This window comes from Gordionus sp. m RMFG-2023, chromosome 5 (assembly GCF_954871325.1).
Source record: "Gordionus sp. m RMFG-2023 chromosome 5, tfGorSpeb1-WG-v2, whole genome shotgun sequence".
NCBI lineage: Eukaryota > Metazoa > Nematomorpha > Gordioida > Chordodea > Parachordodidae > Gordionus > Gordionus sp. m RMFG-2023.
This window is the reverse complement of record NC_088779.1, coordinates 18451871-18474953: the sequence shown is the minus strand read 5'-3', so window position 1 is coordinate 18474953 and position 23083 is coordinate 18451871. Positions and strand designations below refer to the sequence as shown.

At 25.7% G+C, this 23083-nt stretch overlaps 2 protein-coding genes across 3 annotated transcripts in view; one reads left to right on the top strand and one right to left on the bottom strand.

Annotated features, from left to right (window-relative positions):
* The window catches only part of LOC135929430 (protein Jade-3-like), a 33802-nt gene extending 20661 nt beyond the window's left edge, over positions 1 to 13141 (top strand). For both annotated transcript variants that reach the window (XM_065466008.1, XM_065466007.1), the window contains 3 exons: positions 5460 to 5637; positions 6662 to 7039; positions 12648 to 13141. In XM_065466008.1, the coding sequence (XP_065322080.1) occupies positions 5460 to 5637; positions 6662 to 7039; positions 12648 to 13037 (946 nt within the window). In that variant the 3' untranslated portion in view covers positions 13038 to 13141. The remainder of the gene's footprint in view (positions 1 to 5459; positions 5638 to 6661; positions 7040 to 12647) is intronic.
* A 2319-nt stretch (positions 13142 to 15460) lies between these two features.
* Positions 15461 to 21579, bottom strand: LOC135929465 (protein DEK-like). The gene is made up of 15 exons (XM_065466067.1): positions 21511 to 21579; positions 21433 to 21466; positions 21135 to 21389; positions 21019 to 21093; positions 19965 to 20108; positions 19748 to 19824; positions 18932 to 19026; positions 18669 to 18817; positions 18199 to 18507; positions 17770 to 18017; positions 17425 to 17512; positions 17264 to 17319; positions 17095 to 17178; positions 16776 to 16844; positions 15461 to 15929 (listed from the first exon to the last, which is right to left on the bottom strand). Exons 1-15 carry the CDS (start codon positions 21541 to 21543, stop codon positions 15918 to 15920), a joined length of 1728 nt encoding a protein of 575 aa, XP_065322139.1. The 5' UTR covers positions 21544 to 21579; the 3' UTR covers positions 15461 to 15917.
* Positions 21580 to 23083: the final 1504 nt, after the last annotated feature.

Genomic DNA, 23083 nt, shown 5'->3' with positions numbered 1-23083 from the left:
TGATCTTTTAGAGTTCAGAGTGAGTCCAGCTATAGAAAATACACGCTCGCTGGGTGTGCTTGTAGCTGGAACGCACAGGACCTTTCTAGCTAATATTGAAAGTTTAGGAAGATCCAATGTTCTTATCTTCCAAAAATCTAAGACATCTTTTATCTCCAAATTATAAGGCGAAAATAATGAGTAACACTCTTTTTCTAAACTAGTTAAATAGTGTTGTTGTTCCAGGTTATTGTTTTGAATAGATGAATGCTTCGTAGCCAATGACTTAAGATAATCGAGTTTTGAAGCAACTTCCGTCGTTTTACATTCGTTTAATTCGTCCGTGTAAGACCGTAGAGAGGTATCGTGTTGACATAAAAATTCAACCGGAGTAATATTTTTTTCCTTTAAATATTTATTTACTATGTTTATTGATTGAAAACGAGGATCCAAAAGTGCTCCTAACACCTAAGTAAAAAAAATAAAAGAAAGAATAATGTATAAAAAATAATTTATGTATTTTAAAATACTACCTGAAGATCGGTTATTGGAAATCTATGATCAAATTTAGTAAGCATAGTTTGTTTAAGGGATGCTATGGGTGGACTATCATTTTCTTTTACAATTAAATGATTTTTAATTTCACTACGAAATAATAAGGCTAATTTTAAGAAAATTTAAAAGTTCATACACCAAGTCCCAATCGGAGTTAAATAATTTGAGATCCGGTTTCTCCATTCTATTTAATAGAATATTTATAGGATTTTTGTTATTGCCAGTCACACTTTCCAGCATTATTAAAATACTATGCCAACGTGTAGGCACATTTAATTTTAAGGTTTATGTTTTTTCTCATATGATTTTTGATTTTCACTATCATCATCATACCCCAAACGATCTTCATAAAAAGGATCATTATCATCCAAATCTAAAATATCCGATGTATATGATATCGATTCAAAACATTTTCTATTTTCTATATCGTTTATATTTTCAAAATCCGTTGTTTTGAATCTTAAGGCAACTATAACTTCTCTAACTTTTTTAATGAGATTTTCAATTTTATTAACTTTTTTATTCCATCGACTGTCACTAGATTATGTAATCCATGCCCCAAACATAAATGATGGTCATATTCTCCTAGACGAACACTTTTCTTTACATTGGGTCCTGCATCCGTAACCATTTGAATTTTCTTGGACCCTAAATCAAATTCATTTCAACTTTTTCTATTTCGGAAAGAATAGTTTCAGCGGTATGTTTTTGGGTGACATGATGTGTCGCCAATGTATAAAATACAATATTAAAATTATTATCTATTTCGTGAAAAATAAAGGTGATATAATTTCGCCGTCTATATTTGTCTGTCCACATATCAAAAGTTATAGCACAAAATTTAGGACCTACATTAATTTGTTGGCATATGTATGCTTTCATTGATAAATAAACATCATCTAATCCACTCCGGCTAAGTGTAGTTCTGTCAGGTAATTCTTTGGCATCTGAAATAATGCCATATTTCTACATAATAAAAAGTTAATAATAAAATATTATGCCATAAAAAATTCTAAATGTAGGATGTTATAAAATAATTAAATATCTTAACAAATAAAAATTAAGATTGCCCTATAAAAAATTATAATGATTTTACAAATAACCTTTAGAAAATCTTGCATTCCAGTATTATTATAGAAGAGAATGGCATTAAATCCTTGCAACACATGAGAACATAATTCCTTACCAGAATCCATTTTTTATCTTTTATAGGGTCAGTTGTACCTTTTACAATGGGTTTGAAAAATAACTTTAAATTTTGTTTAGATATTTCTTCTTTACATGATAAATCATGTTTGTCAAGTAAATGTTTTATTATATTTGATGTGCTGATATTTTTTGAAAAAGATTTGATTGGATAATTAATTAAAAAATTTACTAATATTTATAAAATAATCAAAAAATTTACTCTGAAAATGAAGAATTATTTTCATCCTCGCCATCTTTATCAAGTGCTATTTGCAAGCATATATTACAAAAGACTTTATCTGTAGCAACACTGGTGCTCTTATTATTTGTGTAAGTTTTTAATATTAAGGATCCAAAATGTTTCCATGCAAAAGGTTTTGCTTGCAAGGATATACTATATTTTGTTACAGGGTATTGCAATGCTGCATCCATTATAATTGTTTTAGTCCTGGTATTTTTATATATGTTATAATGGCAACAAAATAAAAATCATTAAATAAAATTTCTATTATGATAAAAAATAAATTTTATATAACGAGTTGTAAATTATTTGAATCAAAATAAAAGAATAAAATATAGATTTACCTTTTCAAATTTAATGTCCTAATCTTATTTTATCTAGCACGTTGGTCACAAACCTGCCCAAAGTGAGCGAATAAGGATTGTTACAAATCAAATTTATAGCAAATAATATTTATTAATTTTAAAAAATAAAATCGCATTTTTTAATAATTCAAAAAATATTTAATATTTTTCTTATATTCATAAATAATATATAAAATAAATAATAAAAAATATGTATCACGCCGCCGAATTTTTACATCGGCGGCGTGTTGAGCGCCGACAATTTTTTGGCGCGCGGCGTCGGCGTGGTCAAAATCATCGGCGGCGGCGCATTTGACCGGCGGCGCACATGTCTACATATATCTAATGAATATTAATAAAATATATTCAATTAAGTTTCGAGTTCTTGAATATATGAAATCTTGTGCATTTCTTATAATGACGCCAAAAATATAAAAATTTTCTACTCAATTGTTTTAAATATTACAAATATTAATTTATTATTATTATGAAATTATATACAAAATAAAAGTATTATCTTCATAAAATAACCCAAAGATTTTCTAAAATCGGTATAGCCTTACTTGTAAATTAGAATAACAATAAATAAGTGTTTCAATCAATATAATAAATAAAAATTTTAAAATTGATTAATCATTCAATAATACATTCACTATATTAATTCATTTTTTAATTAATTTCTTGGTATTTTCATTTTGATTTCTATCAACACCTAACCCCAAACCTGGAAAAACTATAGACGAATATACAGTTAAAATTGTACAAAAATTTTATTATACGGGCGAAATAATCAGAATCATGCCAGGCAAGAAAGATTGCGCTTCGATTTTGAGCAAAGACGGAAAAAAGAATACCATACAAAAGAGATTAATTTTAGATAATTTAAAAGAAATTTATATATTTTTTAAAGAAATGAGGCCTGATGTTAAAATTGGTTTTTCGAAATTTGCAAGCATTCGCCCAAAAATTGTATGCTCGTAGAGGTAGTGGTGCACATATTGTATGTCTTTGCAGCTACCACCAAATAAATTAATGATCATTGGATCAAATTTACCCAATTTAATCAATATGTTGCCCTTTAAAACATTCAAACATATTTTATACTTAATTTGTAGTCCGCCACATCCATCCTGTTATATGGGTAAATGTGATAATTGTCCAGTGTCAACACATTTACGCGATCTAATATAAATATTGTTTCGTTCTAAGGACAACGAATTTATAACATACAAACAATGGCTATCCGTAGATAGAACCACTTTTAAACAATAATTAAGCCAGTAGATGAATTTATCAATACCTTTTTTGAAAAAATGGAATCTTTATTACCCCATTCTTTTATTTCAACGCAACATAAAATTGAACTTAGATGAAGGCCAATATTTAATATGTGATTTTTAAGAAAACTATAGCTTTATACTTCAGGATGAAGTACAAAGTTATCATTGGAATAGGGCTCAATCCATTGATCACCCTTTTGTTATATATTATAAAGATAATTTTGCCAATATATTTGTTGCCGATATTATGTAATGATATCCGAATCTTTGCAACACAATACAATAGCAGTATATTATTTCCAAAAAACATTGGTAAATTTTTTAATTAATAAAATTTGTATGCCAAATAAAATTTTTATTTTTCCGATGGATCCGCTGCTACAGTATAAAAATCGTAAAATTTTATTAATATTTGCCATCATGAGATGGATTTCGGAGTACAGGCGAAATGGCATTTTTCTTTTACAGCACACGAAAAGTGTGATGGGATTGGTGGCACTGAAGATTAGCTGCTAGAGCTAGTTTACAAAGGCCTTACTCAAAGCAAATAACCACATCATATGAATTGTATGAGTGCTCTAAAGTAAATATTAATAGCATATATTTTGAATATATGACTAAAATAAATTATGATCTATTACTCAGGAAAAGATTTTTAAAAAGTAGACCTATACCTAGAATACAAAATTCACACCTTGATTCCAACAAGTCTACATCAATTTAAAAGTAAAATGTATTCCAATTCAATAGAAAGCACTATAGAATATTCATATAATGAAGTATAATTTGTGGAGAAATATCAGGATAGATAACGTGTGTTTGATTCTAATTGGTCTTAGCCTTTGTTTTAATGAAAAATCAAAAGCAGTAAGAAATATATATAAAGTTTTTACACCCATCCGGACCTTCTAATTCCTTTACATTTCCAAGTATAGACGGCACTTTTTACTTGCCAAAATGTCATATCTTAACATTGTTACTGGCCGTAGTTATACAATATCGTCACAAGAAAGTAAACGCGCTACCGAAAAATTAGAATCTTTTAAAAGTGAATTATATTTTAGATTTTTAAATTTAAATTATATCAATTATTTTTAATATTTAGGGCGCCATATATGAAATGCACAAGATTCTTATTCATATATTTAAGAACTATAAACTTGGTTGAATATATTTTATTAATATTCATTAAATATATGTATATAGGCAAAAAAAATTATAATAAATTATAAATAAAGTAATAAATTGAATTTCTTTTATCGATAGACAATTTTTATAATTGAATGAAAGCCCCATTTCTTGTTATCAAATAGTTCAAGAAAAACCATTAAAAATGATTAATATAATCGATTTTAAGAATAAAGATGGCCTCGTCCCAGACCAATTTTTTTTATAAATATAAAGAAAGAGTTTAGTAATGTCTACTAAATTTTTTAAAAAAATTGAAGGTCGTATTATTTCCAAAAAGTTTTTAGTCCTTAAATATTAAATAAAATGGCCGGAAATTAGGAATCTTTATATATAATTTTGATATTAAATTTGTTATTTACAATTATGTAGGTTTTAAGATATGCTTAATTGAATGAAGGCAGATAATGGTAAAAATACGTCATTTTGCCATTTTGAACCCTAATATATCATCAAAAATATAAATGTTAGGAGACTAAAATTTTGGCTATTTCTTAGTTACATTGACCTTTCTTTACTTATCAAATTTTTAAAAAATCGAAGGGGGTCGGCCGAATTGAGGTTGATTTGTCATGGAATGGCCCAGCCCTCTAAATAAAAAGTATGATTGATCTTTTCAAGGTGCAGTAAAAAAAAATTTATTTAACATCTATAAATAATATTTATATTAAAAATTAACTAAAGGCTTAAACAAATGGAATCTGAATTTTACGAATTCGTGCATCCCGAACAGGAAGTCAATAAAATTCTTTTACCCTTGCCATCTCTACCCTTTCACGATAAAGATTGTTTCTATCGTAACACATCTCACAAATCTACTCAACGTTCTACGTCTTCCACAAGTGTCACAGAAATTTCTAATGTAATTAATAAATAATAACCCCTCCCCTCCTCTCACACACAAAAAACTGAGCTTTAAAGTGACAAATGCGAATATATTTTAAACTAGTATGCCCCCTCCTCTCACACACAAAAAACTGAGCTTATTAAAGTGACAAATGCGAATATATTTTAGTATGATATGAATAAGAATTAAGAATTTAAACATAAATCTACCTGGTTGGTAAATTTTGTCTAAAAACAAAGGTGAGTGAGGGAGTTCAGAGATGAGTGTTTTTTATAAATTTACTAAGTAAAATCACTTAGAATGATAGTATGAGTTAAAAAGCAATATATGTCTCTGATTCACAGGTGTATCGGTATTTGTCGATACCAGTGTTTGATACAAAATAAAAATTCACCTTCACAAATTAAAAAAAATTGACCCACACTAAGCCATGAATTTATAAGAATAAAATTGATCTACAAATTATTAAATGATATGAAAAATAAAGCATTTAATAAATATTTTTCTAAAATTGGCTTACACTAAGCCATGAATTTATAAGAATAAAATTGTTTTACAAATTTTTAAATAGTTAATAAATATTTTTTCTAAAATTGGCTCTAAGTCATGAATTTATAAGAATAAAATTGATCTACAAATTTTTAAATGATAAGAAAAATTAAGCAGTTAATAAATATTTTTTTATTTCTTTTTTACTTGTTACTGAAATGACTTTATTTTGAAGAATAAACTTTCAATAAAATAAATTACGACTACGAGTTTCATTTATATTGAAAGGCATTTGCATGGCTTAAATTAATAATCTAAAGTATTTTTATGGAAATGAGACTAATTTATTTCATAAAATAAATTGTATCAATCATTGATGCATTTAATTTTATAATATAAACTTGAGAGAGAGTGTGATCTTATTTTAGCAAAAAATCATCATGTATCAATATAATCTATTTATCGTTTAATTGTACAAACTGCAACTTATAAATTTGAAAACATTTTAATAAAACTACTTTTGAATTATAATTATTATTACGTAACCTAGATACCTTCAAACCCCCACCCCACGTGGATTAGGCGAGTTTTTTCTTTGACCTATAATTATTGGAAACAGAAAAGAAGGCTACGTTTTAATTCTCCACTAGTTTCCGATCTCGTTCCACTTAGCAAAGTTAATTCCCGCAACGACAATGCTTTAAATCAAAATTATTTTGATGATTTTTCCAACACTCCTCATTCGATCCCGAATCCTACCCTTTTTGATATGGACAATTGTTATTCCTCTGCGTCGGTCGCCAATTCCCTCTTTTCAGAAGATTGCTTTAATCCTATAAATTTTTCCTCCCTGACACAACAACAGGTGGAAAGCAATCTTTATCACAGGCTCAGGATGTGCGTTCAACTTAGGCAAGATCTTGAAAGGGTACTACAATATGTTTATATAAATCTCAATATGTAACATATTAATTTGAGTGTTTTAAGACACCTTCACATTTTTCTTTTATCTCCCCAAATAAATACTATGTGTAACAGAGTTCTGAAATTATTCATCATTGAATAAAAAATGAATGAATACTGCGAGTATATTGATATTTATCCTTAATTTTGTGAATAACCATAAAAATTATGTGTAAAAATGATTATTCACAATATTCATTCCTTCAATAATAAATATTCTCTGGACTCTGATTTTTGGCAAATCAGTCAGATTCCTAACTTTCAATTGTTACATACATTTACAATGATGCACTTTAGTGATCTGTATCGGGCCTAATTTCTCAAGCCCTGCCCGAAATTTTTTAAAAAAGTTTAGCTGGCCTGAAACCGAATTTTTAAAATCTTGGTTATACATATATTATCTGATAACATAAATTAAATATATTTCATTTCATTATCAATATACTATCTTAGATATTCTTCAGCACTCTTTCCCTTTTATACCCTTTTCTTAGCAAGGAGTTGTGCGCTATATTTTTTAAGAGCAGTGATATAGCTCACTTTTCAATCAAATATATTAACTATGAATACGAAATTTAATATATTTGAAATATTATTTTGAAAACCCTTATTATTTCAATATCATAAAGACCTATACTTTCTGTACCTCCATATATCTTTTATCCACAATTCATAAACCGGGTATTCCAACTCCATTACGAGTAAAATAGAATTAATTAAAATATTTATATACATTAAAATGTTACTTGAAAACTTATACTTTTATAAATTTATATACTGCACTTGTTTTGTAATGGAGAAAATAGAATTAAAATTATATTTAATTTTTTTATTCTTCTTCTCCTTTTTATGGCGATTTCCAGGTTTACCAAGGTAGACCAGTTTTCTCTCTGATTTTTCTTTTACATTTCTGACGGTCCTGAACATCAATATTTATAAGATTCATGCTTCTCATATCTGCCGCTATCACATTTGTCCACGTTATCTTGGGCCTTCCTCTAGGTCTTAATCCTCCTACTTCCATCAAGGTACATCTCTTTACCCAGTCATCTAGTGTTGTTTATCGGCTTAGCCGAGTCGGCTCAAACAGAGCTGACCCAAATTTTGGGTCTTTTTTTCGACCTCGACCCAAAATATGGGTCGTTTTTTTCGACTCAGACTTGAAGTTTGGTTGTTTCTTTTGACTCAGACTTGAAGCTTGGTTGTTTTTTTTCGACTTAGACTTGAAGTTTATTTTTTTAAGGCCAATGTGTAAAAATATATTTTGCAAACATGTTAAATTAAAATTTCAGTGAAGACGTACAATATGAAAGTGACAATTATCTAATTCATCATTTTTGAACATTTTTAAATTTTTTTTAGACAAATACAAATGGGTAGCAAACATGTTAAAATAAAATTTCATTGAAGATGTACCATAGGAAAGTGACAATTGTCATAATCGTCATTTTTGAACTTTTTCCAATTTTTTTAAATGGGTAAAAATATATTTTGTAAACATGTTAAATTAAAATTTCATTGAAGATGTACCTTAGGAAAGTGACAATTGTCATAATCGTCATTTTTAAACTTTTTTGAATTTTTTTTAGACAAATGGGTAAAAACATATTTTGTAAACATGTTAAATTTCAGTGAAGATGTACCATAGGAAAGTGACAATTGTCATAATCGTCATTTTTGAATTTTTAAGGCAAATGGGTAAAAATATATTTTGTAAATATGTTAAATTAAAATTCCATTGAAGATGTACCTTAGGAGAGTGACAATTGTCATAATCGTCATTTTTGAACTTTTTTGAATTTTTTTAGACAAATGGGTAAAAATATATTTTGTAAACATGTTAAATTTAAATTTTAGTGAAGATGTACCATAGGAAAGTGACAATTGTCATAATCGTCATTTTTGAACTTTTTTGAATTCTTTTAAGGCAAATGGGTAAAAATTCCATTGAATATGTACCTTAGGAGAGTGACAATTGTCATAATCGTCATTTTTAAACTTTTTTGAATTTTTTTTAGACAAATGGGTAAAAATATATTTTGTAAACATGTTAAATTTCAGTGAAGATGTACCATAGGAAAGTGACAATTGTCATAATCGTCATTTTTGAATTTTTAAGCAAATGGGTAAAAATATGTTAAATTAAAATTCCATTTAAGATGTACCTTAGGAGAGTGACAATTGTCATAATCGTCATTTTTGAACTTTTTTGAATTTATTTAGACAAATGGGTAAAAATATATTTTGTAAACATGTTAAATTTAAATTTCAGTGAAGATGTACCATAGGAAAGTGACAATTTTTTTGAATTCTTTTAATGAATTTTTTTTAGACAAATGGGTAAAAATATATTTTGTAAATATGTTAAATTAAAATTTCATTGAAGATGTACCTTAGGAAAGTGACAATTGTCATAATCGTCATTTTTAAACTTTTTTGAATTTTTTTTAGACAAATGGGTAAAAACATATTTTGTAAACATGTTAAATTTCAGTGAAGATGTACCATAGGAAAGTGACAATTGTCATAATCGTCATTTTTGAATTTTTAAGGCAAATGGGTAAAAATATATTTTGTAAACATGTTAAATTAAAATTTCATTGAAGATGTACCTTGAAAGTGACAATTGTCATAATCGTCATTTTTGAACTTTTTCCAATTTTTTAAGGCAAATGGGTAAAAATATATTTTGTAAACATATTAAATTAAAATTTCATTGAGGATTGTTTTACATATAAGATTTTTACTATTTGATTAAATAGAGTTTAAAAATAATTATGACTTTTATCACTTTTCTATGGCTTTTATTGAAATTTTAATTAACTAGTTTATGATTTATATTTTAACCATTTTCTTCAAAATATTCCAAATAAATTATCAACATGGCTATTTTAATTTTTTCAAGGTTTTTCATCACTGAAAAAATGATTTAACATGTTTACAGTCTATATTTTTATCTATCTGCTTCAATTTAATTGAAAAAAGTTCAAAAATGACGATTATGACACTTGTCACTTTCCTATGGTATATCTTCACTGAAATGTTAATTTAACATGTTTGCAAAATATATTTTACCCATTTGCCTAAAAAAAAGTTCAAAAATGACGATTATGACAATTGTCACTTTCCTATTGTACATCCTCAATGAAATTTTAATTTAACATGTTTACAAAATATATTTTTACCCATTTGCCTTAAAAAAAGTTCAAAAATGACGATTATGACAATTGTCACTTTCCTATGGTACATCTTCACTGAAATTTAAATTTAACATGTTTACAAAATATATTTTTACCCATTTGTCTAAAAAAATTAGAAAATGACGATTATGACAATTGTCACTTTCAAGGTACATCTTCAATGAAATTTTAATTTAACATGTTTACAAAACATACTACAAAACATACTTTTACCCATTTGCCTTAAAAAAGTTCAAAAATGACAATTATGACAATTGTCACTTTCCTATGGTACATCTTCACTGAAATTTAAATTTAACATGTTTACAAAATATATTTTTACCCATTTGTCTAAAAAAAGTTTAATAATGACGATTATGACAATTGTCACTTTCCTATGGTACATCTTCACTGAAATTTAACATGTTTACAAAATATATTTTTACCCATTTGCCTTGAAAAAATTGAAAAAAGTTCAAAAATGACGATTATGACAATTGTCACTTTCCTATGGTCTTCACTGAAATTTAAATTTAACATGTTTACAAAATATATTTTTATCCATTTGTCTAAAAAAAGTTCAAAAATGACGATTATGACAATTGTCACTTTCCTATGGTCTTCACTGAAATTTAAATTTAACATGTTTACAAAATATATTTTTACATATTTGCCTTAAAAAATAAACTTTAAGTCTGAGTCGAAAAAACGACCCATATTTTGGGTCGAGGTCGTTTTCTTCGGCTTGAACTCGGGTCGAGGTCGAAAAAAACGACCCGAACTTTGGGTCGGGGTCGCGACTCGCGGCACTACAGTCATCTTTTGTCATATGTTCTACATGCCCAAACCATGTCTATTTCGTTGCATTACCACTTCAATCATTTCCGCGTGAGGAGTGTAGTGCATTTTTCGTAACACCAGGAATCATAAAGAATTTTAGAAAATTTATCTGTCATATTTTTAATCAGGAAATTATTAAAATTTAATTCTCATAGATTTAACAATTACTTTTATATTTTTAAACACAAAACAAGTTTAATATATAAATTTATAAATGCATAAGTTTTCAAGAGACATTTTAATGTTTATAAATATTTTATTTGGAATTGAATTGAAATAACCGGTTCATGAACCTTGGATAAAATAAATATGGAGAGGTACAGAAAGTATAAGCATATTTTTTTTTGAAATTAAAATAGTATTTCAAAAATATTTGATTGAATAGTTGCGCTATATCACTACCAGACATGACAGGATTTTCATTGGGTACCAACTCTTATCAAAAACCTATGCCATCACACCCCCCCCCCCTTAAAATTCCCGTTTTAATTATTATAATGGTACTCGTACTCCCTTCATAAATTTTAAAAAAAATAACTAAAATTATTTAAGCTCCAAAATATTGAGAATAGAAAAGTTACTTATAGTTTGCTGAGAATCTCTAATCCCTTTTAAATTGAATAAAAGGATAGTAGAAAGTTTTACATCATTGTATTATAATAGGTCTATAATAAAAATATTAATTTTTACAGCAATATATTTTCCCCTCTATTTTATTTAAAAATCTAATAGATGATCCCCCAAAAAAATTATCCTACTCCCTACCCCCTTCAAGAAAAATTGGATGCAATCTGTTTCTCCCATCCCCGCTTATGTAGACTTGATTACTACTCAGAAAAAAGTAGTGCGCTTCTGCCAATCTATTTTTCAAAAAAGTAGCAAGCTATTTCTAAGAAAGATAAAATTGTATTTGTTCATTTTCGAGAATGCTAAAACGGGATTCTCTTACTTCAAACTTTTTAGGGGTCATCTATTACCGAAAATTTAAAATAATTATGATAAAGATTTTTAAAAAATTATCTATCTTTAAAGTAATAGTTAATTTGCCATAAAAAACAAGTTGATTAGTGGTAATAATATGACAACATTGTGTGCAATTATTAAGAAATAAAAATGGTCTAATTAATTTATTATATCAATTGAAATTGATAATTCAGATGACAGATTCATTTGCTTCCCAATTTTGATTTCTCTTTAAACCCACCAGTATTTAAGGATGACCAAATTTTAAGTTTTATATTATTATATTTACTATATAAACACCTGCTTATCTTATATGCATACTTTGGTGGGGTATTACCTGGGCAGTTTTAATATAGAAGATAATGAAAAAAAAATTTCATTGAATCAAAATGCCTATTAACCTCTCTGTCACATAACAAAAACACGCTTCTTAATAAAAACTATAAAAATATGTTTTTTTAAATACATATACAAAGGTTTTTTGCAATGCAGTATGACGATACATTAGAATTTTAAAACAAAATTATTATTAAAAAAGAAAAAGATAGATCATACATAATAAATAATTCATATTATAATTATGCTCTTTAGGTTCGCAACCTGTCTTACATGCTTATTCGGCGAGAAAAACTTTCCTCGGCATATGTAGAATCAAGAAAGGCAGTATTTGACAAACAAATTCAATTGCTAAACAATTTTCCGTCACTCGATATATCCTCCATTATTCCGAATATACATGGCTCGCAAGACTTACAATATTTATTAGATGAACCATTGTTGGAACGAGTCATTAAATTACCTCCACCCCCGGTCTCTCCCACCTTTATTTTCTGTGATAATTTTAACGATAATTTGCTAGATAAGCCACCACCTAAATTTAATCATCTAGATAAACCCATATTCAATTCCTTTTACCCCGAATATAAAGGTAAACTTCAGCAACATGACAGTAATATCAAAAATGGTTATTGTGTGAGATGATTAATAATTTATGACTTAAAAGACAATCAAATGTTTTATTCTCGTTATATGAAATCGTTTACCCCTTTTTTATATGTCTTATTTTAAATGATTAAAAATATAAATTATGATTAGCTGTAAAAAATTTACCACATGTATATAATATATCTATTCATTACTATATTGACCTATGTAAATAATAATATATATTTTTTCATAATTTAAACTTCATATTAATAAATTTATTGTTAGGTATGATGAGAATTAAATTTCAAACATTTTATATATAAAATCATTTGCAACATCAGCTTAGGCTAACATAAGATGATTTTATTTATACATTTTTTAAACCCTTGAAAAATCATGATATATTTATTGTAATTTGGCTCAGATCAAAGGAGAAGTTTTAATTTTAATAAAAGTCGTTAATATTTATTTCACTATACGGTCATTTTTTTGTAATTTTTAAACCAGTTTGCATTATTTCTTAAACAATGCTAAACTGACATAAACTTACATTTAATATTTTATATTAAATGGCGTAGCAACTTAAGGATATAACTAAGATTGTATAAATGTGCCCACAAATTGAACGTTTGAACGCAGCGTTTAAAAACGTAAATAATGCATTCATTTAAATTAGACAGCATTTTTTTTTAAATTTAGACGTTTCATATTACAAATAATAATTAACGGTTTCATTCACGTTTACTTTTTTTATTTGCATTTTGAAACGTTCAATTTGTGCGAACTATAATGAATTAATTTCTTAAAATATATGAATCGATAATTTTTGAATTGGCCCAAAGACAAAAGTTTGAAATAAAAAAAATTAGATTTGAGGCCATTAATTTTGCAATTCAATGTGCTTAATTTAAAATTCTAGAGTATGAAACAAAATTGGGATAAGTTTACCCCATAATAACAATCAGTGGCGTAGCTATGGGGATGGTTTTCGGGTTTGGACCCCTCCCAGAGCAAATTTTTTTTGAGATTATACGTTCAAAATACTTAAAAGTGATTTTATATGAATTATATTTTTCTGGTTTTGATGTTTGTGGAAGGATATTATATTGCTATTGAAATTATTCTGGATAGTATTATTATAAATTCATTATTCATTGAGAATAATCTACTAAATTATAATAACATTATTGATGCATTTAAAAAATATATTTATTATATATTATCGAAGATATGGTTATGATTTGTAAGATAAACCCGCCTCTAAGGAAAATTCCTAGCTACGCCACTGATAACAATCCTCTTTCCCTTGCAACTTATCTAAAAAAAGGAATTAAGATAAAAGTTTTTGTAATATTCTATAAGTTAAATTTCAAGATTTTTAAATTTATTGCTGAATATGAATTATCCTTCAAGATCAATATCTCATTGATCTTTGAATCAATAAGCGATTCTAATTTGTGCATTTTAAAAAAAAATGGGTCAAATGAATTATGATCAAATAAAGTTTTAAAAAAATTTAAATCTACTTTAATATGTTTATTATAATTTTTTATTAGGGACATTTTTTAATATCGGATTGGATTAAATGAGCATAATTTTTTGCTTAGTTTCTCTTAAATAAATATAGGGTATTACTGCAGATAGAAATTTTGAAATTCCTATTTACAAACCTCAGGATTTTCCATCCTAAGCTTATCATTCTTTTAAAGACTTGAGATGAATAGCTAGGTATATGTATATTTTATCAAAAATGTACGATTTTCACCTAAATTTGTTGCATCTCAGGCTCCGCCCAAAAAAATATTTTGCAGTTGCTCAGCTCGAAAATGTTTTGCATATCCCAGTTTCAATTCTCTATGAACCTTAATAATTTAAACATCAGCACCAAAATATCTTATTCAAGTTAAGAGAAAATGACAAATAATATTTTGAATAAAATACTTTCCATATTTTTTTGGAAAATAAAAATTATGAGCAAGAGCCATCTAAGCATTTACATGTAATTAGTAATTCAATATAGTTTTTAGATAATTAAATTTATTAAGTATTTATGTGTAGGAAAATCTTATAAAGGATCATTTAACTCATTGAAAAATATTGCTTAAGCTCCGAGATTTCGTTAATAGGTGTCCAAATTTTTGCCATACCTATGAGTAAAATCTTCAGGCTTATATAATATTTATAGATAAAATATTGACTTAACTGTTTTTAAAAATCGGTTTAAATCGAGCCATTTAACAACACTACTTTCTGGTATTGGCTATAGGTGATATCAATGTATCTCGGAATTAAGAAATTTTAAAATACAGGACTAAGACAAATATTTAAAAAAGCAGATCCACACCAAATTATAAATAAAAACTTTTTTGCACTATAAAATTTTAAAATCTATATGAACCATTTTAAAATTAATAAATTTTTAACTTTTCTTATAAATTTCATCAATTCAAATTTTGTATATTAGGAGATATATATAATAAAGGCAACCCTAATTTATTTAATTCTAACCATATTTTGAATCAAAAAAAATGTATATATTTATAAATATAAACAGTAATTTTATTTTCTATAAATTATAGACTTGTTTAAAATAAATGAATAATAAAAACATATTATAAGAATGATACAGTAATTGACATTTTAAAAAATATATATTTAAATTCTATACAGTTATACAAAATAAATGACATAAATCTCTAGGAAAATGTGGACACGTTTTTTCATATAATATTAATTAATTTAAAACTCAAACTAATATTAATGAGTATTAATCAATGTTTAAACTCATATTTTAAAAAACTATGAACTAAAATATGTAATACTAAAATATAACATAAGTAATTGAATTTATTTTAGCAGTTCCCAAATTTTCTAGTAATATCACGATATATATCCATCTAAAGCTTTACAATTGAGATAATTTTATATCAGGCTTTATGAAATAACCTATTTCATTTTTATTTTGAACAAAAAATAATTATAAATATAAAAATATTATATAATTTATTGACTTTCTTATTTAATATTTTTTTCTAATTAAATTGGAATAGCCCGATTTACTTTACTATATCTATTTTAATAATATATTTTTATTACTTATAGATATTAGAGAAAAAAATTATATTTTATGCCTAAAGCTTGATAATAATTTTCTTAAATCTAAAGTTAGACCCGAGTTTTTATAAGATTAGGATATACATTTCAAACTCAGAATATTTTATCTTTATTTTAATGTTATGCATTAAATTTAAACATTAACTTTGATAAAAGTTAATGATGTTTCTATTTATTTAATACAAATTATGTCAGAAATGAATATGAGATCACCTGATTTTTTTTAAACGTCTAATATTTTTTAAATTCATTTCATAATATTGATATTCTTCAGGCAAATAAATGGAAATGTATAATCAATATTTTTTGGCCCATGAATAATAGACATTTTTCCCATAATGGCATTCTTTTTAATATCGGATCAAACCGCTTCTAATAATCTTTATCAGTAGACTTTTAATTTTAACCATCAAATATAATTAATATATTTCAGAAACCTGCAAAGATACTATTGCTGAGTCCAGCTCGGTTTTTTTTAAAAAAATTTTTTGCCTTGGCCCTGGTTTTATATCTTTAGGCCCAGCCCGAATTTTTTTAATATATTTTATTTATTTTTTTTATAGCTAATAATGACGATTTCAAATATTTTCGTTTTAAAATATACCCGGCTATTACTTAGGCCAGGCTTAAGGCCTGCAGGTCTGATATATTTCATTAAATAAAATAATATGCACTAACCGCTTTAACGGTGTCTTTGATAAAATCTTTTTTGGGTGTCAAATCGTATCCCGAATATCTATCATAAACCTATAGTACATGTAAAAAATATTTATTCAAAAAGTTAATCCCAATTTAAATTTTGAATAGATAATCTATACAGAGGAATTGTATTGGAAAACATTAACAAGTCAGATGTTGGAACTTGGACCAAAAAAGGATTTTGGTTGAGGTTATGAAATTTTTAAAAAAGTGATTCAGGTTCTAAAATTTGACGCTTCCGAGGGTTCCAAGTTCCGATTCTAAACTTAATGTTTTTTTAAAACTGATTAAGAATAACTTTTTTGCAAACGGTTTTCATAGTAATCTCCATCAAGTTTGCTCCTTCTAAGATATCCTGAACAGTGTTTTTGATTTCTTCCTCCTAGTTTAAATTTTTTTTATAATATTATGTTATTTTAAAAAAAAAATTTAATAAATATTAAAGAATATTATTTCGTAATTTTTACCGAAGGATAACTGTTGTTAATGAGCGCTTTTTTGACTAATGGTTGGTCATCTTCATCTTATATTTGGTATAATAAACATATCAAATATTATAAATTAGACATTCTAGTAATTTTTAAAAGATTATTAAATAATATTATAGATTATAAAAAAGAGAGGTTACCATGTTCAGTGGGACGTTTCTTAGATGGAGATAGAGTACTATGCTCTGACTCTGCTTTTTTCCCCTTGTGGGCATCCTTTTTGTTTGACTAATAAATGTTTATAATATACTTTATAAATCAATTATTTTGTCTAATAAAATTATATTGTAAACAAATCATCTCAAGAGCAAAAATATTAGCATCATTAAAGTAAATAAAATTATCATTAATATTTAGAATTACAGGTCTTAAGTTTAAAATGATATTGTAATTTAAGTTTGTTTACAATGATAGAACATAATCTAGATTATTAGCTATATTTGGTAATTATGTTCAATTAAAAAATATATATGAATTAAAAATACTTTTTTATGAACATGTGGAGATTCTTTCCGTACTTTATCAACACTTTCATCCTCTTCGTCAGTATCTGTGTATATAAGCCCAATAGTTTTTTCTTCATCAAGATGGGCTGATTTCTTTTTGCTTGGGAATTGTATAGTTGATTTATTTTTACTGTGCTTTACTTTCTTGGGTGGAGTAGCGCCACCTAATTTTTTTGGCAAAGATCTTGCAGTCATTTTGGAATTTGTTTTCTTTCTTTTTTTAGAGGCTTAAAGATTAAATGAATCAAAAATAAATAAAAATCATTAAAGAGTTTTATTATTTGCTAAGCCAAAAATTATATTTTTAAGTCGTTAATTAAAATGTATAATGGGGAAAAAGCTATAAAAACAAATAAATTTACTCATATCATAAAATATATTTCCTTAGTTAAAAATAATAAATTTAACCAGTTGTTTCTATATCAGAGGCATCATCTTGATCTCCACTTTCTTGACTCTTTAAATCCTCCACATAAACCAACTTTTTCTTAGCAATTCTACTAGGAGTCTTGTGTTTAGGTGTAGATATTTTTTCAGTTCCTTCCAATGATATCTCATTTTCTTCTTCAATTTTTTTCTCATCATTTTTATCATTAAAATCATGGTCAATCTCCTCGTCATCATGTGAAATAGATGAATGATCCCCCCCTTTTTGCTGTTTGGCAGATGATTTTCTGGGTTTTGTCTTACTCGAAGATTTTCTGGAAGATGTGGAGGCTAATATATTAATGTTTAAATATTTGGTTTCAAATATTTTTAAATTCTTACAATATTGATAACTATGATCTTAATCTGAGAAATCATTTAAAATTAGCATTATCATTAGTTTTATTAGATACTTATCATGATAGCAAATTTTATAATTTAAGAGCATTCACCTTTCTTTTTTTTTTCATCAGGAATATTTTCAGAGATATGAGGCTGCATCAGAAACTCCATAATTCTTGACATTATTTCTTCTTTTGTGCTAGATTTCTTGAGAAGGTTTAAAATTCCACAGATATCTTTGAGATTAGTCAAAGTTAATCTAGAAATGTAGAAAATAGATTATATGTAATTAATTTTTTTTTAATCATGTTTATTTTAGCACATGAATTTAAAATTTAATATAAAAATAAAATATCAAAAGTTTTTCTAAAACTTATTCATGATCTCCATCTTTTTATTATATTCAGGTCCCTTTTCTTCAAAATCGAAGCCATTAAATTCTCTAATGTGTTTTTTTAGTAGGGCCAACTAAAAATAAATTATAATGTAATAAAATAAATTAATTTTAAAAAAAATTATGCAATAAATTAGGGCTGTGTCGATATTAAATATCGGATCGGGCCGATACCTGTAAAAACCCCGATCTGATCTTTTTTTGTTATTTTATGTATATTTATTTTACATTAATAATATTTTCTAAATAATTATTTTTTAAACAATGCAAATGCACAACACTTCTTAAATTTTATTTATTTTTTAAAATAGATTTATAGTATTTTAAAATTTTTTGAAAGTAACACCCAATTATTTATTTTAAATCTTTTTAAATAATGCCAATATTATTATTTATACTTTAATAAAAGAATTTTTTTAAACATGTTATCTGAATTATGGAAATATTTTATAAAAGACAAAGATAATTTTGCAAAATGCGTTATCTGCAGAATTCTAATTTCACAGGGAGGAATAATGAAAAATTCATTTAATACTACCAATATCTGTAAACCTTTTTTTTTAAATTATTTAGAAATAAAAAAATGAAATTAATTGCATAATTCAATTTTTTGCATAAAAAATATTGATTTCTTAATTACATTTGGTTAGAAGGGGGGTGGTGAAAAATCAATATAAATATTGGATCGGTATCGGATTGATTTTAAACCAATATGGGAAAATATTGTAGAGTGAAAAATATGTGAATCGGTACAGCCCTACAATAAATAGTAGTACATTTAAATAAAATGTTAACCTGTCCAGGTTTTCCAAACAATAATCTATGCAATATTTTTAAATCCTCTGATTTCGTTTTTTGAAGTTTTGTTTCAACTTTTAAAATTAATATTGGTAGAATATTATTTATAAATTTCATTAATATATTTCAAAAATTATTATATGCAAAAAAATATACCAATGATTTATAAAACAATGTAAATTAAAAAAATACACATGATTGAAAGAGATAATACTTATTTGGCATGAGCCTAATTTATATCCTCTTCCTTGGGGTATGGTAAGGGTTTGCTTTTGACTACTATCAGGCATAGCCAATCTTTCAATATTTTTCCGTTCTCTTTTACCTGTGGTTTCTATGGGCTGATCAAATAATGGTTCTAAATAAAAATGAAATAAATCTAAACTTTTAAAAATATTCAATTAATCAAAGTTTGGAACCACAACCCTGAGAACCGGGACAAATCTAGGAACTGAAACTCCTCTTTTTTGTAACTATTGATGGTCGATATACGACATATTACAACATTGTCTAAATATTTCTTTTTATATAAAACTTGAGCAATAAAGCCTTGTGCATCAACAACACTAATAGTCATCACGAATTGTTAAACTTTGTTTAATATGGTTGATGCTTAATTCTCACCATCCAAATCTAATAAATATAATCCAACAATGTTCAAAGGTAAAATTTATAGACTAGGGAATGCCACCCTAAAGCCCTCTCTTAAGTGCAGGGCTGTGAATCCTTGTTCTGAAAAAGAGTTCAGGTTCAATGAAAAATCTATGAACTAAGCTTGGGGTTATTGGACTCCAGAAAAATAAGGACATATAAAATTTAGTAAAAATAAAAGAAAGATAAGCTTTTAATTTATCTTATTATACAACTTACCATAAAATAATTATCATCATAATTTTTAATCAACACAATTTAAAAAATAATATTATATTTTTATTTTAAAATTTTTATTTAAACCAATTATGATATCTTCAAAAATATCACCATTGAAAGAATAAATTTTAAAAAATTTTAAAAAATTCAAAAAGAATTTGAAAAAGAATTTGAAAAAATCTCAAGTGATTAACATCTAATTAACAAGTCCAGTTTAAGAGAATTCTGAATATACTTGTGATTATGTGTATATTACCTAGGAGCTAATATAAATCATTAGAAATAAATGCATTAAAAAACAAATCTGATTACTTAGAATATTTATTGTTTTATTTTAGAATTTTAAAAATAGCTAAAATAATAACTAATGAAAATAATAATTTTTAAAAATAAAATACTTTTCTCTTTTTCTGATTTTGGTGTGGACATTTTAGATGTTTCATCATTAGCATGTATTTTAGATAATTTTTTACCTTTTTTTAAAATATTATATCTACAATTTTTTTTAATGTACTCTCTCCCTTTTTTTCATTTGTATAAACTCCATCTATCTGTTCTATCTTATCCAGTTTATGAATTTCTTCAACATGTTTAAGTAATTCTGTTTCTTTAATTGGAGATAATCTCTTTGGTGAATTATGATTAATTTCAGGTACTTCCTCTAGATTTAACTTTTTTGTATCAGCCTCGGTATATGTATGCTTTAAATTATTAATAATGTATTTTGTAGGAAGTTCCGTTTTATCAATTGTTGGACCATCATTTAAATCTTAAAGTAAGTTTGCTTATTTTGAAAATTATATTTATATTACCATTATCCCCGATATGATTGAGATCGCTTGAATGCTATAATATACATGTATATTTATAATATATTAACACAAATAAACTTTTTCATCTAAAATACTATTTTCTTCTGCCATTCAAATAAAACTGTAGATAATTCCTTAAAAAAAGGCGGTATATAATAAACTGATCCCCACTAGGTAAGATTTTATTTATAACAGATTTTTGTTCGTATATTTGAAAAGAAACTGGACTTATTACTAATATTGATATAAATTATATAATAACATTGTGACTAATTTAAAATTTAGAAACTATTTGTCAATTATTATAAATAAAGATAGCATTATCTAGCTGATTTTCAAATTCTTCTTGAACTGTTAAAATAAAGTTAGTTCTGAGAAATTTTTAAAAAAATAGAATTATTGACATAATTTTTAAATAAATATAAAAATCTATTTTTCAGCAGAAAACTATCACGCTAGCCTTTTCTTGAAAATATAAGAAGCAAAAAATAAACGCGCTTTAATGCTTTTAAGATTTTCTTCGACATTCGAGTGTAGATTAGGCATATTAATCAAATACAAATAGTGCCTTATTACTCCATTTGTTAATAATTTGTTTTAAATAATCTCATTTTGTTTGTTATACCTTTCGGTTAAATAATTTTTATTTTATATTAACGATTTTTTTATATAATTAACATTACATTTTTTTGATATCAATTTGTATTTTTATTTCACATATTTGTTTTATTATTGTTAAATAAAGAGGAAAATTGTTTTTGGTTAAATGGACATAAATAAAATGTATTTTATAATAATAAAAGAAAATGACTTATTTAATATGAATATTATAATAATCCAAATACATCAATTTGAATGATTCTTTTGAAAACATACGAAAATATATTGATAAAAACATAAAATTATCTGCTAATTCATGCAAGTTAATAATGAAATTAAATGCATATTAATTTATTATCATATCCATCTTAGATGTTTTTCACTGGTAGTATTTCTACCAGTTTTGAGATTAAATTTAAATTTAAAAAACCTAATAATGAATTGTCATGATTAAAATTACAATAAAAATATTTTTTTTCTCGGCCCAATCACTGATTCTTATTCAACAATTGATGGTTTGGATAAATTACTAGTAATTTTTTATTATTATAAATAATAAAGTTTGTACGTTAAAAAAATATAAGTATAAGCTAAAAGCTAAAAGCATACGCGTACGCAGGAATTTGGTCTGGGGGGGGATAGTAAAATTTTTTAAGAAATATTATTGTTTTTTAAAAATATCAAGCATAAATTTATTAGGACTAATAACATTTCTAATACACAATTTTAAATTAATGTGAATTATAAAAAAATTATATGTAAAGAATCACTTAAATGACCCAAAATAGAAATTTGAATTTTTTTAGCTTTAAAATTTATATATAAAGTATAAAAAATTTAAATTTTAGAAATATAAATTAATACACAAAAAGCTTAGGGAATAATTGTATTTTGTATGTTACATATTTACAATGTAAAATCCAATCTTCGTTGGGATTGAGCTAATTTTTCAATTATCTCATCCTTGCTTGTTGTCAAATGCCTATGAATATTCAAAAGATCCAAACCTTTCAATCTACTTTTAAAAGTTGTACTTCTTGGTATGTTTTTC